Source organism: Protopterus annectens, chromosome 7.part0 (assembly GCF_019279795.1).
Source record: "Protopterus annectens isolate FY-2018-M chromosome 7.part0, PAN1.0, whole genome shotgun sequence".
NCBI classification, from domain to species: domain Eukaryota; kingdom Metazoa; phylum Chordata; order Ceratodontiformes; family Protopteridae; genus Protopterus; species Protopterus annectens.
In genome coordinates, this window is record NC_056739.1 from 1,226,513,290 (window position 1) to 1,226,535,499 (window position 22,210).

Here is a 22,210-nt window from a genome sequence, read left to right on the forward strand (position 1 = left end):
GGGCAAAAAAGTCAAGAGCAACTGCCATAGAGCTACTGAATTATGTGAACTCGGGTCCAGTTGCACTGCAATCATTTGGGAGCTCATTAATGGTAGGAGATGTGCTATTTCTATCAAACACACTTCTTTAACTGTATGTGGTGGGGGGATTAAAACAAGGTAGCTCACAGATGAACTTCACACCAAGTGGCTGTCACACCAAAAAATTGGTCCCAGGCTATGGGCATCACCCTAAGTTGGAATACCAGGTAAAGAGAATATCTGTGCAAGTGGTTTAAACACTTTATAATAGCTGCAAACTCCTTAGCAAGATCTCTGGACTTGTCATTGACCCATATGTAAACCTCATCTAGCACTAATCAGTTTGGGTCAGTCAACTATGAGATGAGGTGGAAATCTGTGAATTCTTGGAGAAAGTTACTCAAGCCACCAGGTGAATGATAGATGAGAAGGGACTTGCTGTTTGTCACTACTCCTGTGACTCAGTTGGCAAAGTTGGTAGTCCCACATGGAACCTGAGTCACGTCCATGTCCAACAGCCACTCACCCATTTGACGATGACATATTTAGGTAGTGAATAAGTGAGATAAATGGAGACAGTAGGTCTGCAAAGTGAGGCCCAAAGTTGGAATAAAGTCATCTCTCATTGTCACGTCAGTGTCACAGATCAAGTCAGCATAATTAACTAGAACAAATTTTCTTTTAGTGAGAACTCTGCATAATACAACACAATACATATATAATACATAAAACATAACAATGCATGGCATCAAACATTTGAATTTAGGTCACATTACCATTTTAATTGATTATTTAAAGAGAAGCTGAATGGAAATTTAATGGTTTTGAAGAAGTCCCAGAAGTTTACAGGAACAAAAGCACGTACCCTTTTTTTGTTTGTTTTTTAACGTTTACTAAAGTATACTGCTACACTACAGTTCGAATTTCTTGGCCACTTAATGTGCCTTCTTTTTGTTCTCGTGTTTTGGTGGTTGCATGGAGACATGTGTTTCTTTCTACTACTTAATTAATTAATTAACTAACTGTTTCCTTGCCATGTAGTTGGATTGGCCTTGAGTCCATTTTCAGCAAAGGTCTGTGATTACTTCGGGGGACATACAGAGCAGTGCACTTAAAGAGATGTCACTTACACACCGTCACACAAGTTAGTTAACAATGCATTTGTGGTAATTAGCAACACACATTGGGAAGTTTTTAGTTATAATCAAAAATAGATACATATTAGGAAAGCTTTTCGTGACAGCTACGAATGGATAAAATAAACGGCTTTAAACTGATTGATCAGTTACACAAACAATTGATAAAGATATTTAGTGAAAAAGATCAACATTCTGAGGTGAATTAATTTAGTGTTGATTCTGAATGTCAGCTGGAAGCTGATACCAACAAGTCGGGACAATCTTAGAAAATGCCCTCTCTCCAGTGTCTAATCCAAATGGGTCTTTATTTATGTGAATACATTATTGCTAATACTTCTAAATTAATAAACTGGAGCTTTAACAGACAGGTTTTCAGCCAAGGAAGGTTATTACTGCTCTTTTTTTATTTTGAATATAATGGCAGCTACTAGAAAAGTGGCTGTCACTGTCAGCCATTGCAATTTTCTTCTAGTAATAAAGTGTTAGCTCTGCTGAAAATATGCATCTGAGTATGGAAAAAGTGGGAATTTGTGATGATTCATTTCATCCCTGGATTTTTCCTCAGTTAGATCAGTTGATAATGATCTGGCTAAGTACAGAAATCTGAAGGATATATGTAGTTGCAGTCTGATGACTTCACTAGAGCATTTCCTACTGGACAGACATTTTAATGGCCAAGATGTACTCATGATGGCCTATAATCAGACCATCAGGTTCCTCTTCACCATCTATCCTAATGCAGATTGTGGTCCATACTTAACCATGATTTATGTATGAAGGCACAATTAGGATCCTTGTCAGCTACAGAAGCATGGGAGGAGATTGGAATATGTCTGCAGAAGGATGAGACTTCTCAGGGAAAGACTTATTTTGAATAGAAAAAAATTCAGCTTACCACTCAGAGGTCTAACAATAAGTCATAATTTTTACCAACAGATCTCTGTATTATCGAAATGATCAACCCAGGTCTTTGCACCACAGGCAAACAGTGCAGACTAAGTGATCCCACCTACACTGACTATGACAAGACTATAAGAATGGTTTCACCTTTACATTTGACTACATGAGTGCTGGATTCATGACTTACCAGATTGGTTATAGCTTGAAATCACTGGTTCCAATTATTTTCTAGACCTTATAGTCTTTTTTGAGGGTATTCTTTTTACCATGTTTACTTTAAGATAATTTAGTTAAAACCCAATAAATTATTACATGGTCATTAGTATTTATTTTAGGTACAAATTCAATTGTATTCTCATCTTACTACTCTTGGCCTCAACCCATCTGCCTGGAATTCGTATAAGGCATAGCAGTGAGACAGTCCTTCTTCATATAGTAAGTGACCTCTAGATTGTCAAGGCCCAATGAGTGCATTCTGTTTCTGGTCTATCTTGTTCTCTCAGTAACTTCATATACCATCACCAATGAGGTTCTAATCAAACACCTGTGAATTCACTATGCAGTCATCTCTACCATTCTCAAGCAACACATTCAGGAAGTTGTATCAGCTTTCAGTTCTTCTTTGAGTTGTCTTATAAACTACGGAGTCTTAGAAGATTCACTTTTGCCTTTTTTTGTTTGTGGTGTATATTCTTTTATTAGAAGAAGTAATTTTAAGTTGCGGTATTAAGTATCTCTTATGCTTTTAAAATACAGAGGTATAAAGTACTTAACTTAGCACTTAATCTTCAGTACTGTAACAGTAAATCATTACATCTGGGTTAATTTACCTTATGAACACTTTCTAGGTTCACAGGATGATACTAGGCTATTGGCCAAGAGGCCATTATAAGCCTAGCCAAGAATTTCACCCATGTTCCCACAAAGTCAGCACCTGTTTTCCCTACCAGCAGAGACATAGGTGGGATCCCAGCAGTATATTTTCTGTTTCCCATCCAGTCGTGCATGTTCCTGTTAAAGAGGGCTAGTGAGGTACTCTGCTTGACGTGGAGAGGAAGTCTATTCCACATATGAGGTAGTCTTTGGGACACAAATCTATCCCACCAACTAGGTCTATTAATGTCACAGACCAGGTTGAGATCTTGCATGCAGATTGCAAGAGTGGAGTTTGACTTACGGATATGCAGCAACTCCATCAAGGCTGAGTCTGAGATGGCCTTGTATACCAGGCACAGGTCACCTCTGAGTGGTCTGTACAAGACTGAGTAGAGGGACAGGGCTTTTAGCCTATCTGCATAGGATATATGTTTGAGACCCAGGATATTCCTGGTCAGGAACCTCTGTGGTCTCTCCAACTGCTGCATGTGCCTGGCAAGGTACATGCCGAAGGTGGCACTGTACTCAATTATGGGTCTGATAAAAGAGGAGTACAGGGATGTTATGACCTCCTTGTTGCCAATGTCTTTGTTTATAAGTTCCATGATAATGCATTCCATGCCCTTGCAGATCAGGCTTGTCAGACTGATGGGACGTTAGTTCCCAGGATCCAAGGCGGATCCCCCCTTGTGGAGTGGGAGAACTGTAGCTGTGCGCCACTCAGTGAGCACGAAACCTGATGTGAGGCTATGATTAAACATGACACTTAGGTGAGGTGCCAGTTCATTTTGTAGTTCATGTAGTACACAGCCTGGGATGTCATCTGGTCCCATGGATGTTGTATTCTTAGCTTTGGAGAGTGCAGTTTCTACCTGTGTGGCCGTGATTACCAGAATTTGGCAATCTTTAGGTATTGAGATGGGCCCTTTAGGGGGTGAGGGGGGGTGAAGTTGGTACTAAATTGATCTGCCAGGATATTGGCAATATCCTTGGGATCAGTATATTTAATGCCATTCTGTTGTAGCTCAGAGCAGATCTGAGCATTGGCATTTAGATTCTTAACATAACTATAGAATGCCTTGTAGTTGTCTTTGGAATCTTTGGTAATTTTATTTTCGTAACTAGCCTTTGAGGATTTTATGAGGGATCTCAGCTTCTTACTGAGGCTGGTAAAGGAGTTTTTTTGCATCCTGGGATTTTCCTCTTTTCTGCAACAGTTTCTTCCTTCTGTTGTATAGTTTGTATATAGCAGGGGACCACCAGATTGGCTTCCTTTTTTGGAGAAGTGCATCTTGGTTCTATATGGGATGGCACGATTCATGCACAAATGGATGTGCTAGTACAGTGCCTTAGTGTAGGATTCTGTAGTCGAACTTTCAGATCCCGTCTGCATGGGTGTCATGAAGTTTGTCACGTCTGACTTCAGTAGCATGAAGTTGGCTTTGGAGAAGTTTTTTAAGGTTTCCTTACTGGGGGTGGGGGTGGGATGTGGATGTCAAGGGTGATTTGCTTATGGTCAGACCTGACCAATGAGGGGGTGACCACTGGTGTGAAGCATCTATCTCCCATGTTGGTAATCACTAGGTCTAGGATATTGGAGCCCCTGGTGGGACAATGGATTAGTTGATTCAGGTCACTGGAATTTATGAATTCCAAGAACCGTTGGGAAAAGGAGTTGGTACCCGAGTAGTTTTCCCAGTTAATGGCAGGGTAGTTGAAATCACTCAGTATTAGGGTGTTTGGTTGTATCATAATATTTTCCAGTATGTTTAGAAAGGTGTAGTGAGAATCTTGGGGCATGGTGGGGGATCTGTAGCAAGCTACAATTTGGATTGCAGTCTTACCTAGTGTTAGTTGCACCTGGAGAATTTCAGATGCATTGTGTTGGGCAACTAGCCTGGTGGTGTGAATATCCTTGGTGAATATGGACACTCCTCCACCTTTAGTGTTTCGGTCTTGGTTTTGTGGCCGAAAAGTGTGGGTAGAGTTGTAGCCTGGTATTGCAGGGGTGCTCTCTGGAGCCTTGAACCAGGTCTCAGTTACTGCACAGATATCTATGTTCTCCATTTTTAGGAGTGCCTCGAGAGACAGCATTTTGAGGTTTAGACTTCTAGCATTGAGTAGCATTACCTTCAGATTTTGCATGCTTGTATCTGTTATGGTGGTGGTTTTATCCTTTGAACCTTGCCTAAAAATGGCACTATAGAGGTGGCAAGAGCTTTAGCCAGTAACCTGAATCCCAGGGGTGACAGGTGCAGACCATCTCTGGCAAAGCATTGTGGTTTGTCGATCATGTCTTCCCAGGCAAACAGATACTGGATCTCCTTTGAATGACACCAGAAGCTTAGCCAATTGTTGAAGTCAATCATTTTGTCCTTCTACTGTGGTATCATTCTGGGCGAAGGCAGGATGCTACTCAGGGCTAGGGTCATACCTGCCTGGGCCACATGATCCGAGAGCTCTTCCATGTCTCTTTTTATGTAATCCAGGGAGGTACATCACAAGTCATTCACTCCAACATGGACAATGACAGAGTCGCATTTGTACTTGTTGTGGAGTGACTTGAGTGCATGCATTATGTGGCGGATCCTGGCACCCGATAGGCAGCTGACTGTAATTTTCGCCTTGTTCAGCTTGGTGAGTGGGACATCAGTGTGCCTGACTATAGAGTCACCTATGACTAAAGTGTTGGGTATATTGTCTTGCCTTAGGGGCTGTTGTTAGGTGGCACACTGGTGTTGTGAGCTATGTGTCACTTTGGTTGTGACTGGTGTTTGTTTGCGTTTCAGCTTCACAGGTCCTTGTTGCTAGGGCAGGTTAATGTTAAGGGCCTCCACATATGTGGGTTTAGTGTTGCTATGTGTGGGTGTTGATGGTGTGGGTTTTGAAGGGCAATGAGTTGCTTGAGGTGTAGTGCAGGTGTTAACCTTCTCCTCTTGACTGTCTAGCACAATCTTGGCCAGAGAGAGCTTTGCTTCCAGTTTGGCTATGTAAGTGCATCTCTCAAAGGTTGTAGTGTTGGGTGGTAGGAGGATAAGATTGTCTGTGTACATGAGGCAGTTGCCGCATTGCCCCAGTATGCCCAGGTTCACCAGGTGGACAGGAGAAATCACCGGAAGCTGACTCTTGGACATGCCTGTTTAAGTGCTTTTTTTGTAAAGTATAAGAGCTGTTTTCCCTTATCTTTGCAAGGTACTTTGCAATTATAGGCTGTTTAGTGCCTATGATTAATTTCTCCTTATTGACCAGGAGAGTTGAGTGCTTGTATCAGTTTCAGGCTTCCTAGTGCTTTCCAGCAGATTCTAGAGCAAGTGCTAGTCACAGGGGTTCAGATTTTAGTGCTACTACTGAGAAACCGGCTAGTTCTAAGGGAAAATTTGAAGAGCAGACTTTCTGGCACCTGGAATAGTTTAACTGTAGCCTTGCAGTGTGTTCCACAATGAGAAAAGTGTGCAAACACATGCGTTTTTAAGCCAGAAAGTTGAAAGGGATAGAAATCAGCAAAAAAAGGCTAATAAAATTACAATTTCAGAGCTGGAAACCACTCATCTAGTGTTAGATAGGTGTTTACTAGGCTAATGACCACAAGGGCCTTTTTATGCCTAGTCATGTATCCCCTAATCTCTGGCAAGTTTAAGTGTAAGTATGGGCCTGGGAGATGAACCATTTACAGGTTACCTGTGCCAATTAGAGACACAGGTGCCAAACCAAGGATGAATTTCCATTTTCCCATCCAATTGTCCAAGTTGCACTTGAATTGGGTTAGGGAGGAACTCTGCTTCACAGGGATGAGGAGCCTGTTCCATACATGGGGTAGTCTCTGGGATACATACCTCTCTCTCCAGCAGGTCTTATTTATACCACAGGCATGGTTTAAGTCTTTAGAATGGGTAATTCTGGTGCTGTTTGTTTTGTAAATATGCAGGAGGTCCACTAGAGTGGGATCTGTCAATGCCCTGTATATCAGGCACAGATATCCCCTCAAAAGCCTGTAGGAAACAGAATACAGGTATAGGACCTTGAGGCATGCTTTTACTGAGGAACCTCTGTGGATGTTCCAATTGTTGGATATGCCTGGTTAGATACATACCAAAGGAGGCATTGTACTCAATGATAGGTCTGATGAATGCCGAATACAGTGAAACAATGACTTCCTTGGACTTAGATGCCATACCTTTGTTTATAAATTGCACAACATAGAATGATTTCCTCACCAGTGTAGACACATGATGATCAAAGGCTAGATTACTGTCTATATGTGTCCCTAAGTCCCTGACTACTGGGTCAGCACAATGACTTCCTTGGACTTAGATGCCATACCTTTGTTTATAAATTGCACAACATAGAATGATTTCCTCACCAGTGTAGACACATGATGATCAAAGGCTAGATTACTATCTATATGTGTCCCTAAGTCCCTGACTACTGGGTCAGCTTTAAGGAGTGTGTTGTCAATATAATAGTTACCAGGGATGGATGACTTTCCAAAGGATACTACTATGCATTTCTTGGAATTTAGTTTTAGTCCATGGCTCTGACACCAGTTGTTTGTCTGTGTTAGCCCCTCCTGTAGAACATTTGTGTCAGTATGAGATTCAATGACAGCTCCTAATTTGAAATCATCTGCAAATTTAGTCAGCCAGAGACCACTGACACTGGCCTTGAGTTCAAAGAAGTAAATGCCAAAAAGGAGCGATCCAAGGACTGATCCCTGAGGGACTCCACTTGTGACTGGCCTCTTTGTAGAGGTGGACTCCCCAGTTCTAACTTACTTTGTCCTGTCTGTGAGCCAGCTGGCTATCCACCGGGTGACATATGGGTTTGTACCTAACCTCTTGAGTTTGTCAACAATGCCCGAGTGTGGTATTGTGTCAAATGCCTTAGCCAGGTCAAGGTAGGCAGTGTGAATGACTTTGCTCTCATCCACTTCTTTGGTGACCTTCTGAAAGAAGTCCACCAAGTTGAGTAGGCATGATCTACCCTTGACGAAACCAAACTGGGTTGGGTCCAGTGTTTGGAGGTTTACTATATCACTATTGATCATCTCCATGATAATTCTTTCCATGGCTTTACATATAAGAATAATGAAACTCATGGGTCTGTAGTTTCTAGGGTCTGTAGATGGCCCACCTTTGTGCAGAGGGATGACTATTGCCTTTCTCCATTCATGAGGCACAAAGACTGTTTGGAGGCTTTAGTTAAACAGTAATTTCAGAGGCCCTGATAGGTCATGTTTCATGCTATTTAGAAGGCATCCTGGGATACTGTCTGGGCCCATTGATGCATTGTTCTTGGTCTTAGAGAGAACATTAAGGACCTGTTCCCTAGTGATTGTAGGGGGAGTTATATTTGATGATGTTTCCTGAGGGAAGACTGAGGGGGAGAGAGAAGTAAAGTTGGAGATGAATTTATCAGCCAGGGTTTGCTGTATCTTCTGGCTCAGTATAGGTGGCTCCATTTCAATGAGCTCTGCACTCAGCTGTCTATTACCGCTGAGGTGGCAGACATAGCTAAAGAATGCTTTGTGGTAGTCCTTGGCCTGGGAGGTCAAACTCACCTTAAATTTGGCTTTAGTAGACTTCATTTGTTCTCTGAGTTGTTCTTTTAGTTTGATGAGAGTGCTTTTATCTTGCTGGGTGCTGCACCTCCTAATTTTTGCCATGATTTTCTTCCTTCTGTTATACAGATGACTGATTTTGTGATTCTACCAGGGTGGCTTGTTTTTTTAGTTAGTTCTGTACGTCTTCCTGGTGGGCACAGCTGCCTCTATGCAGCTATTACTATGCTTGTACAGGGTTTCTATGAACATTTCTGCTTAGGCAGAAGTGTTCTTGGGTTTATGGGGGCTTCCAATTTTGCCAGGTTCAAACTTAATATCAGGAAGTTAGCCTCAGAATAGTTCCTGAATATTCCAGGTTTAGCTGGGGGTTCAGGTTTTATTTTTACCACAAATGAGACCATTTTGTGGTCTGACCTTACCAGGGAAGGCATTACAGTAGGAGATGTGCAGCTGTCTCTCATATTAGTGAGGTCCAGATCCAGTATGGTTGCACCTCTGGTTGATGTAGTGACTATCTGGTCCATGGAGTTTGTTTACAAAATCCAGGAATCCCTATGCATATATGTTTGGTGTCATATAGGATTCCCAGTTAATAGTGGAGTAATTAATGTCACCCATGAATATGGTGTTGGGTTGGATGGTTAGTGTGTCTAATAAGTTTAAAGACATGGTATGGGTTTCCTGGGTCATACAGGGGGACCTATAGCTTGCAAGGAAGTGGTATTGCATTTTACCTATGGTGATTTAAACACGGAACAGCTCAAATGCATTGTCTTGCTTCACCAGCCTTGAAGTATTTTTATTTTTGATGTAAACAGAGACACCTCCACCTTTAGTCCCTGCCTGTGAAGTAGCTGGCCTAAATGTGTGGAAGGCATTATAACCTTGCAGTGTTGATGTGGTCTCCATGGCTTTAAACCATGTCTCAGTGACCGCACAGACATAAGCATTCTCTAGGGTAAAGAGAGCTTCTAGGGAGCAGAGTTTTTTGTTTAGACTCTTAGAATTGAGCAGTAATACCTTTAGATTTTCTTGGTTTTGATTTGTTATGATGGAAGTACTTTCAGTTTGGCATTGCCTACAAAAGGCACTATGGGGGAAGACAATATCATTAATTGGAAACAAATTCCCAATTGCCTCCAGAGCACTGTCTGGTTAAGTGAATTCCTCAAGGTCACACAGTAGGCAAATTAAGCTTCCAGCCTCTCAAGGTAGTTCAGGGACTTTAGAAGATATTTGTAACCTCCTTATACTTCACATCATTATACATTTTATCGAAATGATTTATTTATTTACTTATTTATTTCAGTTTGTAAAACAGGGCAAATACTGGTCACAATGAACTGTTTTCATGTTCAGCCTGAGTACAGAAAATGCAAAAAAATAAAAAAATGACAATGTCAGAAATGTGTAATGCCACAGAAACATAATAATACAATTACAATACTAATACAGGAATATTAGCATTCAGACAATTAACACAAAAGTCTTGAATGAAAAAAAAAACAGACAAAAAAAAAAGAAAGAAAACATAGGGGGAACAATGATACACTATTAAGACTGCAATAATAGCTCCTTTCAGTTTCCCCAAATATAAAGTAATAGCTACAGCTATGTACAAATTGCCAAAGGCAAAGCAGGGAGAGTAGCTATTTTTTTACACTGACCTCTTCTTAATGATCTGCTATTATGGTATGTACCTTACATAGGTGCTGTGCCTTTTCTGGGGATGTTCACTGCAAAATAAATCATTAAAGTTGTGTAGATTTTCAAGGGGGGCTAGGTCACTCCTGAGAGGTGGATAGTTAGCACATATTAAGTAGGTAACGGCAGTATGGTATATCCACTTGGTTAAAGTGATAAACTGTATAATCGTACTAAAGCATAAAGAACATTTCTTCCTCTGAAGGAAGCATACCTCTCATCTGTCCAAGAATGATTGTCCCAATTTTTGCCTTACATTGTTGTCCTGCTTCTCATAAATTTTCTGGTTTTCTATTAAATCACCGGGGATTGAAGTTGTTACTGAATGACATTCGAGTTTCAGATTTTGTTTCCTTCAGAAAATACAAGTTAATGCAAAATCTAAGTTTATAAGAGCAATATTTAAAATATGTCCCTAAGTCTGGGAATTTGTCCTCCTATTATTTTGGCCTTGTCTAGGTTTCTTGCACTAAGAGATTGACAGGCATGGAAGAATGCTATAAAGTAAATACTGACCTGTGTAGGTGGGACTATGGCAAAATTGCAATAAAATATTTAAAAAATCATACTGGTTTTGATATGAAAAGATTTGTACTGTATCACAAATGACAGTTAAGACTACAGTGAAAGTTTGAGGTCCTAAGTCAGATCAGCAAACTAAAGGTCCTCTAATGATAAGATTCACTACTGTACCATGTGAATCATGTAAGCAACTTCATAATATAAAATATACAGTTGAATTTTGTAGACAGATAACTAGCCTTATATTAGCAACCTTTTGAAGTGTACCATTTGTAAAAAATGGTCCCCTATCAAAGAGTGTTCATTTTTAACAAAGAGCTCAAAAAAACCCCAGTAAACTCTTAAAGTTAATTATTGTTATTCCTGTTAAATATTTTTGCATGTGTCATTTTTCCCCTGCACTCCCTAATTTGGGAATCTGTGCCCCACACCCCATTTACATATACATGCTAACCATGAAGTCACTGTGACCTGCAATAACTAAATATTGTGAGACCACAATTTCAGGTTTATCACGTATTCCCCCACACTGCGAATCTGAATTACAATCCTTACAATTTCAACTGGGAAATATATAAATATTTAGTGACCACAGGAATTATACTGCTTGTTATGTGTGTTATAAAGCTCCTAAACTGATACCTGATTTAATCCATTGTAAAGACCACTGCACTTTAGCAAGTTGTGTTAATCCCTATGTAAAAGATTATAGATTCATAGATATTCTAAGGCCACTGAGTCTCAGGACCATGCATGTCTTTCCAGTACTATCCCTCAAGCCATACCTTGTTTCTCCAGACAGACTGTAACTGTCAATCATAAAGTACATTTTTGGATATCTATCAAGTCATCTAGTTTATGTTTAAAGAAAGATAGTGAGTAGCAATAATTAACATGCAGGGGAAGTTTACTCCAGAGGGATGGGAGGTGCTGAGTTACAAAACTGTCCCTCCAACTATGTTTTATTTATCTGGTGGGAAAATTTAAGTCCCTGGCTCTAGTACTGATGGAGATATTAGACTTGTGGAGAAACAAGACATCCAAAACAATCGAGTCTAACGGAATGTTAAGTGAGGCAGAGATCTCCCCTCAAAAGTGTACAAGACACTGAATAAAAAAAGAAAGTTTCCAGCTTCTCTTGGTAGTTCAGGGACATTAGAAGATATATGTAACCTCCTTATACCACAGGCAAAAAATGACTGCATAATTATGAGATCTATATTAGACAGCAAAAGTATCATTAGTTTCTCTTCTGAGAAAGTAGTATATTACGAGTGTGTGAACCATACAATGCATACCATAGTCTTTTCAGCTGACTACCATCAGTATAAATTACCACATAACAAAGTCTTGCAAATGTTAGCACTGAAATTGGATGTTTGAATGGAATCATATTAATCTGAAAATGCTGATTACAAATAGCCCTTCTAAAAATGCCAATAATAAACATAGTAGGAAAGATGGTAACAAACAAGTCCATCCAACTGTAAAAAAAAATGCTTTTCTTCTATATTGCTGCTCTGCTATGCATTTAAGTTCCCTTTAAAGTGATGTTCAAAAATAATCCTTATCAATTCATGTAGATTTAAAACTCCTAACATATTGTATGCTGCTCTTACCAAGATCCTTTGCAAGAGTTCTTCTTTCTTTTCTGAATGCTTTTTTTTAGTTCAGTATTTACTGACTACCAAGCCCAACTCATTCCTCTGCCAAACAGGACACCAAAGCAAAGAGGCAAGAGCTGATGCCAGGGTCTGTCATATAGGCAGATGTTGGTGATGGCACATATGGCTGTAGGCAATGAGGGCATTTACAATGGTCATATCCCCACCCAGATGACTGACATAGGCACTTGAATCACTGCAAGGGTCTACTATGCCATCACCATGCATGTATACGCTTACACATACATGCTAGTGACAGTTACCATCAGCAGCTGGTTTGCACAGCCTCATGCCTTTTGTTTCATGTTTCCTTCAAACCTCTGACTGCTGACAGTGGAATGGCAGTCCAGGACTATAACCCCCAGAGGAGAAGACAGTAATCAGCCACTCACTCCCATCCTCCCCTACCCAGCTCCTCAAGCTCCTGAACTATTCCTTGAATTTGAGTCATCTATACATATTTATGGGTTTATCCCATTCTGTCATGGAGTTAGCAAAGTGAAATGTTTGCTGTAATGTTTGCATTGAAGAGTAAGCAAAGAATCTTCTATGACACTGTAGTGAAGACCAGTATTTTTTTTGGATTAAAACATGACACAGCATCCATTCTACTGTTAGCCTGATGCCCTTTGTTTTTCTTTCGGCTTTTCCTGGTTAGGGGTCACCACAGTGGAACTCCAGTCCGCTAATGATTGGCAGTAGATTTTTATGGTGCCGAGTTGCCAGCCTAACACCCAACCTTCAGAGAAGGCATGCCCATTCACGCATGTCTTTCGGAGGCCACTCGACCATGGGGAGGGCAAGCAGACTCCACACAGAAGGCACTCCAGCCGAGAATCGAACAGCAGAACCTCTTGCTTTGAGGCAACAATACTAGCACTGCACCACCGCGGTTTCATTTGCCCTTTATAACTATATCAAAATGAAAAGAAAAGTGATTCCATGTTTGTTGACAGCATGCAAAAAAAAAAAACTGAAATTAATTAAGGCCTTTGTTACAGAAACAGTACATCAAGAATGAAAAGAGCCTGTAAGAAATATTTGCTACATAACAAATCTCTATAAATAAGGTGAGATTTGATAAATATTGTCTAACAGCGTTAATGCAATACACTTTAAGATGTTTTAGCATACCTTTCAGCTGTCCAGAACTTTGCAGGCCATCCCTGATTTTGCTTCATATTGTTGCCTTGTCCCTCATCAGATTTTTGATTTTCTGCTAAATCACTGAGGACTACAAGTAGTCAATAGTGCCATATATTACAGTTTCATATTTCTTATTGTTCAGATAATGCATACTAATGCAAAACCGGTTGTTCTATTAACTGTTAAAAAAATGTCTCTGAGTTTGAGCATATGTCCCTCCAACAGTTTTGGATTTGTCCAAAATGTATGAGCAAATTTGTCTGTTTTAGTACTGTAGCTGGCATGGTCATCTAAAATGCAGAAAGGAGGTAGGAACTATTTCTTTAAATATAGACTATCAAAATGCAAAGATAAGACACCCCCCCCCCCCTGCAAAATCTTTAGTCCTTTCACCTATAGCCTGAAGGTTATAGATGAAAGACAATGATTCATAGAAAATACAAGAAACCATCTGAGTATTTTTTTGAATAATGCTGATTCATAGGTACAGTGAGTGTTGAAATGCCATAAGGATACTTACTAGACATGCAATCCAGGAGACCTTTGAGGAGCCAAGCACACATTCCCAATTACCCCCAGAGCATTGTCTAGTTAAGTGACTTCCTCCAAGTCACACAGTAGGCAAATGAAGATGGAGAAATTCAAACCTTGCACCCTTGGCAAAGGAAACATAGGAAACAGCTCATTTACAAGTCAGAGTTTAACTCATCTTAGCTAATTGCCCGATGGAAAAGCCACTCCACTCCATCAGGGGCCACCCAGATGTCATTACAGTAGAGGAAATATGTAGGTTATGATATACTCTTGGGTTATTCAGTAGAAGAGAAGAAATTAAGTAGTTTTATGTAAGGAACCTCAATTAAGATAGAGTTTGTGGACTGTTGAGCAAAGGTTTTATTTCTTTTAGTATGCTTATGGTACAGAGACTGATGAGTTGGCACTGGACTCATAGCCGGTCTTAGGCATAAGCCAACTAGGCGTCCGCCTAGGGCACCGCTTTAGTAGGGGCACTTTTCCAGTATTTATTTGGTGTAGGTAGACCAGGATGGGGGCACTGGATGGTGTGGTGCCCTTTTGCCTAGGGCACCAGTTGACCTAAGGCAGCTCCTGACTGGACTCTTGTGTAACTGTCTCTCTTGAAATGTGGATAGCTATTATAAAAGGAGAGACAACTGGGTGGGTTTCCAAATGTAGCCTCTTGTAATATTTTTAATAATTGTGTAACTGGTTGCCCAAAGAGCAGACTGACTACTACAGGCATATCCACAGTGTGTGCCTTCTGTCAAGCATGCCTTTTAATGACAGCAAATGTCATAACAGCCCTTGATGCAGTATTAGTTGTATCATAAAAGTAGTTAAAATTATTGACAGCATTTTTTTCAGCTGTTTTAGTAAAATTGTTATAACTTTTTTTCTTTAGATTTTGTCAGTTTTGGTAATATGACTTCAATCTATCCTAGCACCAAACTTTGCTAAGTAGATGTGTGGGATAGGTAGTAAACAGAATGCTGAAATGTAATTACTAACTCCGCCCAGCAGTCTCATTTTTCCTTAGATTAAAAGCATTTCAACTGACAAATATCCAGCATTTGTTAAATCTGAGGGCAGTAATACATTTGCTGGGACAAGTTTCAAATTAAAATGTAAATCCGACTTTGAGTTCAATAAATCATGAGACTTCTTAGTTGGTGCTTGCATCCCTCTCAACTGTACAGATTTTCACAGAATGTCTAGATTTTTGCCTCATGTTTTTGACCCATTTTTCTATAAAATTGTGGTTTTCTGGCAAATTAGTGGCAAATCATTAAAGACTGAAATTAGAAAATAATGACATACATTTGAGTTTCAGACTTCCTGCTATTCATAAAATTCATGCTAATGCAAAACCTGTTATTCTATCAACTTTCTAAGTTTGGAAGAGCAATATTTAAAAACTGTCCCTATATTTGGCCTTTGCCCCACATTTATTTATGGCTTTGTCCATATTTCTTGCTCTAAGAGGTTGGGAGGTATTGGGTGCTTGTGTGTCTGGATTTAAACAATTATCAGGTGCTTTCAGTTGAGAATGAATCATGACCCTACCGTCATAATTTTAACATTTCCATATACTTTATTTTTGGAATTAAATTTTACTGTCAGACTAGTTGAATATTCTTCTTTCGTCTTTTCCCAGTTAGTGGTCGCCACAGTGGAACTCCGGTCCGCTAATGATTGGCAGTGAATTTTTACAGTGTCGAGTTGCCAGCCCGGCACCCAACCTTCAAAGAAGGCACACCCACATATGCACGCACCTACCTGCATGCCTTTTAAATTCACTCAGCATCAGACTAGTTGAATACATCTCCCTTTAATGCTTACAGTCTCACTATTGGAGACATGTGTGGGTGGACAGCCAGAACCCTGGGATGAAATTACATCACAACCTGACAGAATGTACTAAGGATGCTATTGCTGTCATACGTAAAAGTACCCATCATCCTCTAAAAGTAAGGAAGAAAGGCTCATTTTTTTTCTTAATCTTCATGCCCTGAAACCTTGAAGGTACAGATAAAGGTTTCTCCTGCTCAACAAGCCTAAATCTGGATGCATCCGGACATTTATCTAGTATTAGCATAGGTGCTTGGTGATGTTACATGACTGAAGAAATAATTCTTTTGTTTACATTGTTTTGCCAATATAGGATAAATCTCCATGGTTGATGAAGTTGTGTCAGCCTAATCTGATGTTGTGGCAAAAGCTTTTTATATAGAGTGGGAGGTGGAAAGAAGAACTCAAACCTATGAACCTGTATTTCAAAAGGTTGGGTTTGGCATTATAGTGAAAGTAGTCACCTCATAGACACAAGGTACAGGGTTTGATTCTGACTGTAGTTTATTGACTAGGCTTAAAATGGCTCTTCAGGGTGTTTAGCCTGGCATTCACCTAGTGTCCACCAATCCTTGCACAATGATTCTGGCAAAACCATTTATGGCACTGCAGAAAGCATCAATTTTATAATGTTCTGTAAAGGTGTGACTGGTATACCAAGAAGCTGCCTCTAAAATGGACTTGGACCACAGGTTTTGAAGAATGAGCTTTGATGCAACATGAGAAAGACTTACCATGAAAGGAACAGTGAAAGGATTTGGTAAGAGATATCAATCTAAAATACTTTGTCTGGATATTGGAAGTCCTTGTTTCATACAATCAAAGGAGATAAATAGCTGATCAGATGTTCTGAGTATTTTGTCTTGACCAAATGAAATCTTAGTTACCTGTGTACTTCAAGCAAGTGTAGAATACTTATACCCTTGTTTTATGGATTAGAAAAAAAGCAGGAAGGTGAGTAGAGTGGTTCAGAGGCATTTCTGTGACTGACTTGGGCATACAGATGAATTAGCTCTAAGGGAAGCTATATCCTTACTGAAAGCCTCTTTCAGAACAACAAGAACAGCTTTCCATATGTAAAACTTTAAAGAGGCTGAAGAAGCAGGTTCAAAGGGTGGCAAAGTCAATTTCTCAAGAAAAAAATTCAGGTCCCTTGAAGAAGGAATGACTTTTCTGGGTGTTCTGATGTGCAGGATGGCTTTTAGGAACTGTGTGACCTCAGAAATTGAAGAAAGGGGTGGATGTAATGGAAGACAAGCTGAGATTGCTGACAATTGTACCTTGTTGAAAATGTATGTCAGATCCGAACTGAGTAGCTCACAAAGCTAACAAGGGACAAAAGATAGCTCTACATGATAAGGAGCCCATCCTCTCTTGTAGAACCAAGTAGAAAATCTCTTCCATTTAAATATGTATGATTTTCTAGTTGTAGGTTTTCTAGTTTCTCCTTATTATCTGCAGCATGTCCTCAGAATAGTGGCGCTTAAAATAAATCAAAAGTTTACAAGTGAAGAAAGCATATCCTGCCCAGGCTTCCTTGCAAGTGACTCTGGAGCAACATATTCTAAGATAATAGTTCAGACTGCAGGTAAATAGAGCTATCTGTGGAATACCCCACTGGTGGACAATCTGTAGGAAGACCTCCCTGTGCAATGTCCCTTTGTGTGGGGACTGCCTTTTATCTGCTCAGGTGATCTGCCAAGCTCTTCTGTTTTGTTGGAATGTAAACTGCTTTGAAGAAAAAGGTTGTGGTGAATAGCAATGTCCCAAGCCATCCTTGAAAGTCTGCACAAAGGGTAGGATTTTGAGCCTTCTTGTTTGCTGATATACTACATAATAGCTGTGTTGTCTGTCAGATCTTTAAGTGTTCCAAGGGACCATAGATGATGGAAGGATTGGACAGCTAGAATCAATGCTTTAATTTCTTTTTTGTTTATGTTGTTTTATGTCCTTTTTGATCAAATTCCTTTTACTTTGAAACCCTTTGAATAAGCTCCCAGGCTCTTTCTGATGCATATGCTGAAACATACTGAAGAGTAGGTGTAATATGAAATGAACTCCTGGATGCAGAATTACTGGAATGAACAACCAAAGTAGCTCTTTCCTCACAAATGTAAAGAGAAAATGGGGTAGGACAGAGGATGGCAGTGTTAAGCCCAAACAGACTTTAGGTATCTCTGGATTTTCCTCATGTGCAGTCTGGTAAAAGGAATAAGCTAAAGGTAGGATGTCATATATCCCAGAGGTAAAGAATAGGCTTTCAGGGACAGAAAGTAGTTGTTTGAAGGAAGAAAAGCCATCATTATTTTTCATTGGGTATCTGATACTTTAACATTGTGGTAATGACTAATCACTTACCTTGTGTGTGTCACTATTTAAATTTGACTTGAGACTTTTTAATTGTTCTGATGAAGTCCTGACAATTTTTAGATGACAGGACTAAACTTCTTTTTTAATAAAGTGGTGGATTTTTTCACCTAAACACGTTTTTGTTTTTACTAGAGAGACTTTTGGCTGCATGAATCATTTGTGGCAGTTTTTGTTTGTTTTCCGGAATTTACACTACCTCTACTGCTTTTATTGATTATTATTTTATTAGCTATGCAAAGTAAAAGTGAAATGTTTAATTTACAAAGACTGCATTTACATATGACTAACAGAATGAACAGTGAATATATGATTGAAGCCAAGGTTACTGACATGGACAAGGAGAATAATGTGTTAGCTATACCTCTCAACCTGTTAGTGCAAGAAAACTGGACAAAGCCTAACATAACGGGGGAACAAAGTCCCAAATATAGGGATACATTTTAAATATTGCTCTTATAAATTTAGAAAGTTGCTAGAACAACAGGATTTGTGCTAGCACGCATTTTTTGAAGGCTATAATATCTGAAACTCAAATACAAAACAAACAAAAGGAAACTCAGTAGATACTGCTGAAGCTAGCCGAGAAACAACACCAAGCCACGAAAAGAAATCTTCGACTGGACACCACGGCTTCTTCTCTGCTGAGAAAATACTTCTTCCAGGCAGATGTAAGAATGAAAACAGCCATTCTGCCTTTAATGTTATACCAACATTAGCCTGAGCAGCTGATTGTAATAGCTAAAGTTTTTTTGAAGTTTGAAATATAGCATCCTTTACTTGTGTTTTGAAGTGGCTGTTTTCATTTTTACATCTGTCTGGAAGAAGTATTTTCTCAGCAGAGAAGAAGCCGTGGTGTCTAGCCGAAGATTTCTTTTTGAAAATCAAATACATGTAACTGTTTAGTGACCTTAATCCTTAGATCATTCCAGTGATTTGTCAAAAAAAAAAAAACATTTTTTTATGAGGAACAGAACAAAAATATGTGGCAAAAATCTGGACATTCTGTGAAAATCTGTAGAGTTGAGAGATAATAGTGTTAGCATAACTGTACTATAAGATCATCTGATTTTAAAATGAAGAAATTACTTCATACCTGGCAAGTCCCTTCAGAAATTTGCCCATAGCCATGAAATCTAGCTGGTCTGAACAGTTGAAGACAACAGTTTGTTTAGCTAGAGCTTTTCCTAAATCTTTTGTTGTTTCAGTTTTTCCAGTCCCAGCAGGTCCAGCGGGGGCACCTCCAAATTTCAGATGTAGCGCTCCTGTAAGAGTTAAATAACACCTGCAATACAGAAACACATTGATACCATAACATGCATATAAAAATCATGGTAAAAATGATGTGAAAATTATACTGTTGTAATTTTATTTAAAATCTGTATCACTTACACTTTGCTTTTACTTAGTTGGGTTTGATTAGCTGACAATGTCTACAGCCAAAACATAACACAGCAAAAATACAATGGAACCCAAATTCTTTGAGCTACTAAAACTGCATAGAAAACTCTAATATACAACTTTGTGGGGACAGTTCTGTGTGCATTACATGCATACTTAACAATTCCATCATTTATTACTAAGAAAACTTGTAAAAGCATATGATTTCTATCTTTTACAATTCACATATATCCCACGCATCTATTTAGGTATGGACAAATCGGCAAGACTGGGTGAAGTGAGTAGAACTAGAATTCTTATTTAATAAAAATTAGCAGTAAATAATGGACAAAAACAGTAACATGCTAATATGGAAGTGCAAAATGTACTGGTATTTAACACTGTGTCAGTAAGGTTTACCATGATGAGCAGATAATCAGACTCATTAGAAGAAAATACTGTAGTTGTCTGTGCCAAGAAATGGCTATCTGGATTAGAACACATTTACTTTATTTTGCTTTCAGCAGTACTTTCTGGATTAAGGAACAGGTGGGGAAGGTAAACATTAAGGCCTGAGTCTATCTGAAGTAGATAGCATTTATCTTCCTCACTGAGAAATGGGAGAAAACATTAGACTGGTGTAGTGAGGGGCAAAAAGATCTACCTCTGAAGTCTCCAAAGATATACAGTTTCTTAGGATGCCTGGCTCTATTTCTCATTCGCCAGCTAATAGTATCCTGTCAGACAAAGCAACTGCAAGCTGATTCTGTGGACCTGTCATATGTACTGCTGAAAGATGCATTCTAACTCCTGAAGTATCATGGGGGATTTATTGTTTAACTTTACACAGCTAATTAGAGGTACTGAAGCAGATAAGTGGACCGGGAAGAGTATCAAACATACTGGTGAACATGCAAATGACTTCTGGAAAAGCAGTCTCAACTGTGCAAGGGTACAGTACAATGGTTTTCTTATTTGGTGGAAGCAGATGCAAGTGGCCTTCACCCCAGAATACAGTAATAACTATTATCCCCCTAGCTTGCAAGTTTTTAGTCCTACCTTTTTTCAGTACATGAGTAACAAAGATATATCATAAATCATGGAGAGCTGACGTTTCTCACACGGTAAGTAACCATTTGGCCATCAACCTGAACTTTGCCCCTTGGCCCCATGGCAGTGCATTTTCGGAGTTGGAATATTTATTAAGGGGAGTGTGGGGGGCTTGGGTGTGGGTTTGTTTTAGTGGTAGTGTTTGAATTCAGGATGGCCAAATGGTTACTTACTGTGTGAGAAACATCGGCTCTCCAGTTGTCGGTAATATAATGTGTCGGTGAAGTGGGTTGTCGATTAACTAAAGGTAACCCATATATATATCTATATATATATATATATATATATATATATATATATATATATATGTGTGTGTGTGTGTGTATATATATATATATATATATATATATATATATATATATATATGTGTGTGTGTGTGTGTGTGTGTGCGTATATATATATATATATATATATATATATATATATATATATATATATATATATATATAAAATTAAAATTAGACCATTAAGACACTGTGAGCAAATAATATTTTGTTCTGTCTAATAGATTCATAGGTTCATAGATTAGTACTAAGCTAAATGCCCTTGCGAGCCATTTTAAGCCTAGCCAATTATCCCTTGTGAGACTCAAACCTTGCACCTTGTGTTTGTAAGGCAAACACCTTAACCATTAGGCCACCCTCCCCAGGTTATTTTCTGCGCAATTTTGTATGATTGCCATATGTTTTTACTATTCTTGCTGAGTGTTATAACTATTATAAACCCTTGTTACAGATCTAGATATGGAATGTGTTAATTCAGGGGTCAAAACATCCTGTGCCCACAGAAAAGGCTGTCTAAGAGGCTATTCAAGAAGAAATGTTTCAAAAAATTGTAGAGTTAGAAGACAGAGGACCAAGAAGAAACCTAAGATTTTCTGCTGTACCAGAGAAGTTGGAAGGAACACACTGTATTCATTTTATGAAAGCACAAATAAGCAGCTAGACTGGTATTCCACAGCAGGATCTGTTTACTGATGGATGTGTTCCATTGTGTTTACTCCAAACCCATGCATGAGAAACAGCTAAGACCTATATTATAAAAGATGCAATCATACCAGCAGAAACAGATGCTCCTGACAAAACTGTGGCAGAAGGGAAAATGATTATTCAGTGTACACCAGGCAGAAGAGAAGCACATTTATCCCAGCAATTAGGGAATGTTGAGAGATACATGTAAGATTTAAGTTACTGTATCCAGCTATCTTCCAAATATTTTTCCTGGAAGATCAAAGGCATGTTTTAATGCAGAACAGGCCAAGGAGGAAATAAAAAAAAAGTTTATCCTACAAAAAGTGACCCAACAAACAGAAGGGGACTCTTCTGACAATAAAGCTCATAGAGAGCCTTTGTCAGTGAAACCTTTTGCAATGTTCCAAAGGAAAATGCCCGAGATACACAAAAAAAAAAAAAAAAACACAGGCGATGACTAGAAGAATGTGCACTGATTATACT

The 22,210-nt window shown here is 39.1% G+C and overlaps 1 protein-coding gene across 1 annotated transcript in view; it reads right to left on the reverse strand.

Moving 5' to 3' along the window:
- Positions 1 to 22,210, reverse strand: part of DNAH1 (dynein axonemal heavy chain 1) — a 5,225,710-nt gene that overhangs the window by 2,984,705 nt on the left and 2,218,795 nt on the right. The window contains exon 29 of the mRNA XM_044076389.1: positions 19,363 to 19,551. Within this exon, the coding sequence (XP_043932324.1) occupies positions 19,363 to 19,551 (189 nt within the window). The remainder of the gene's footprint in view (positions 1 to 19,362; positions 19,552 to 22,210) is intronic.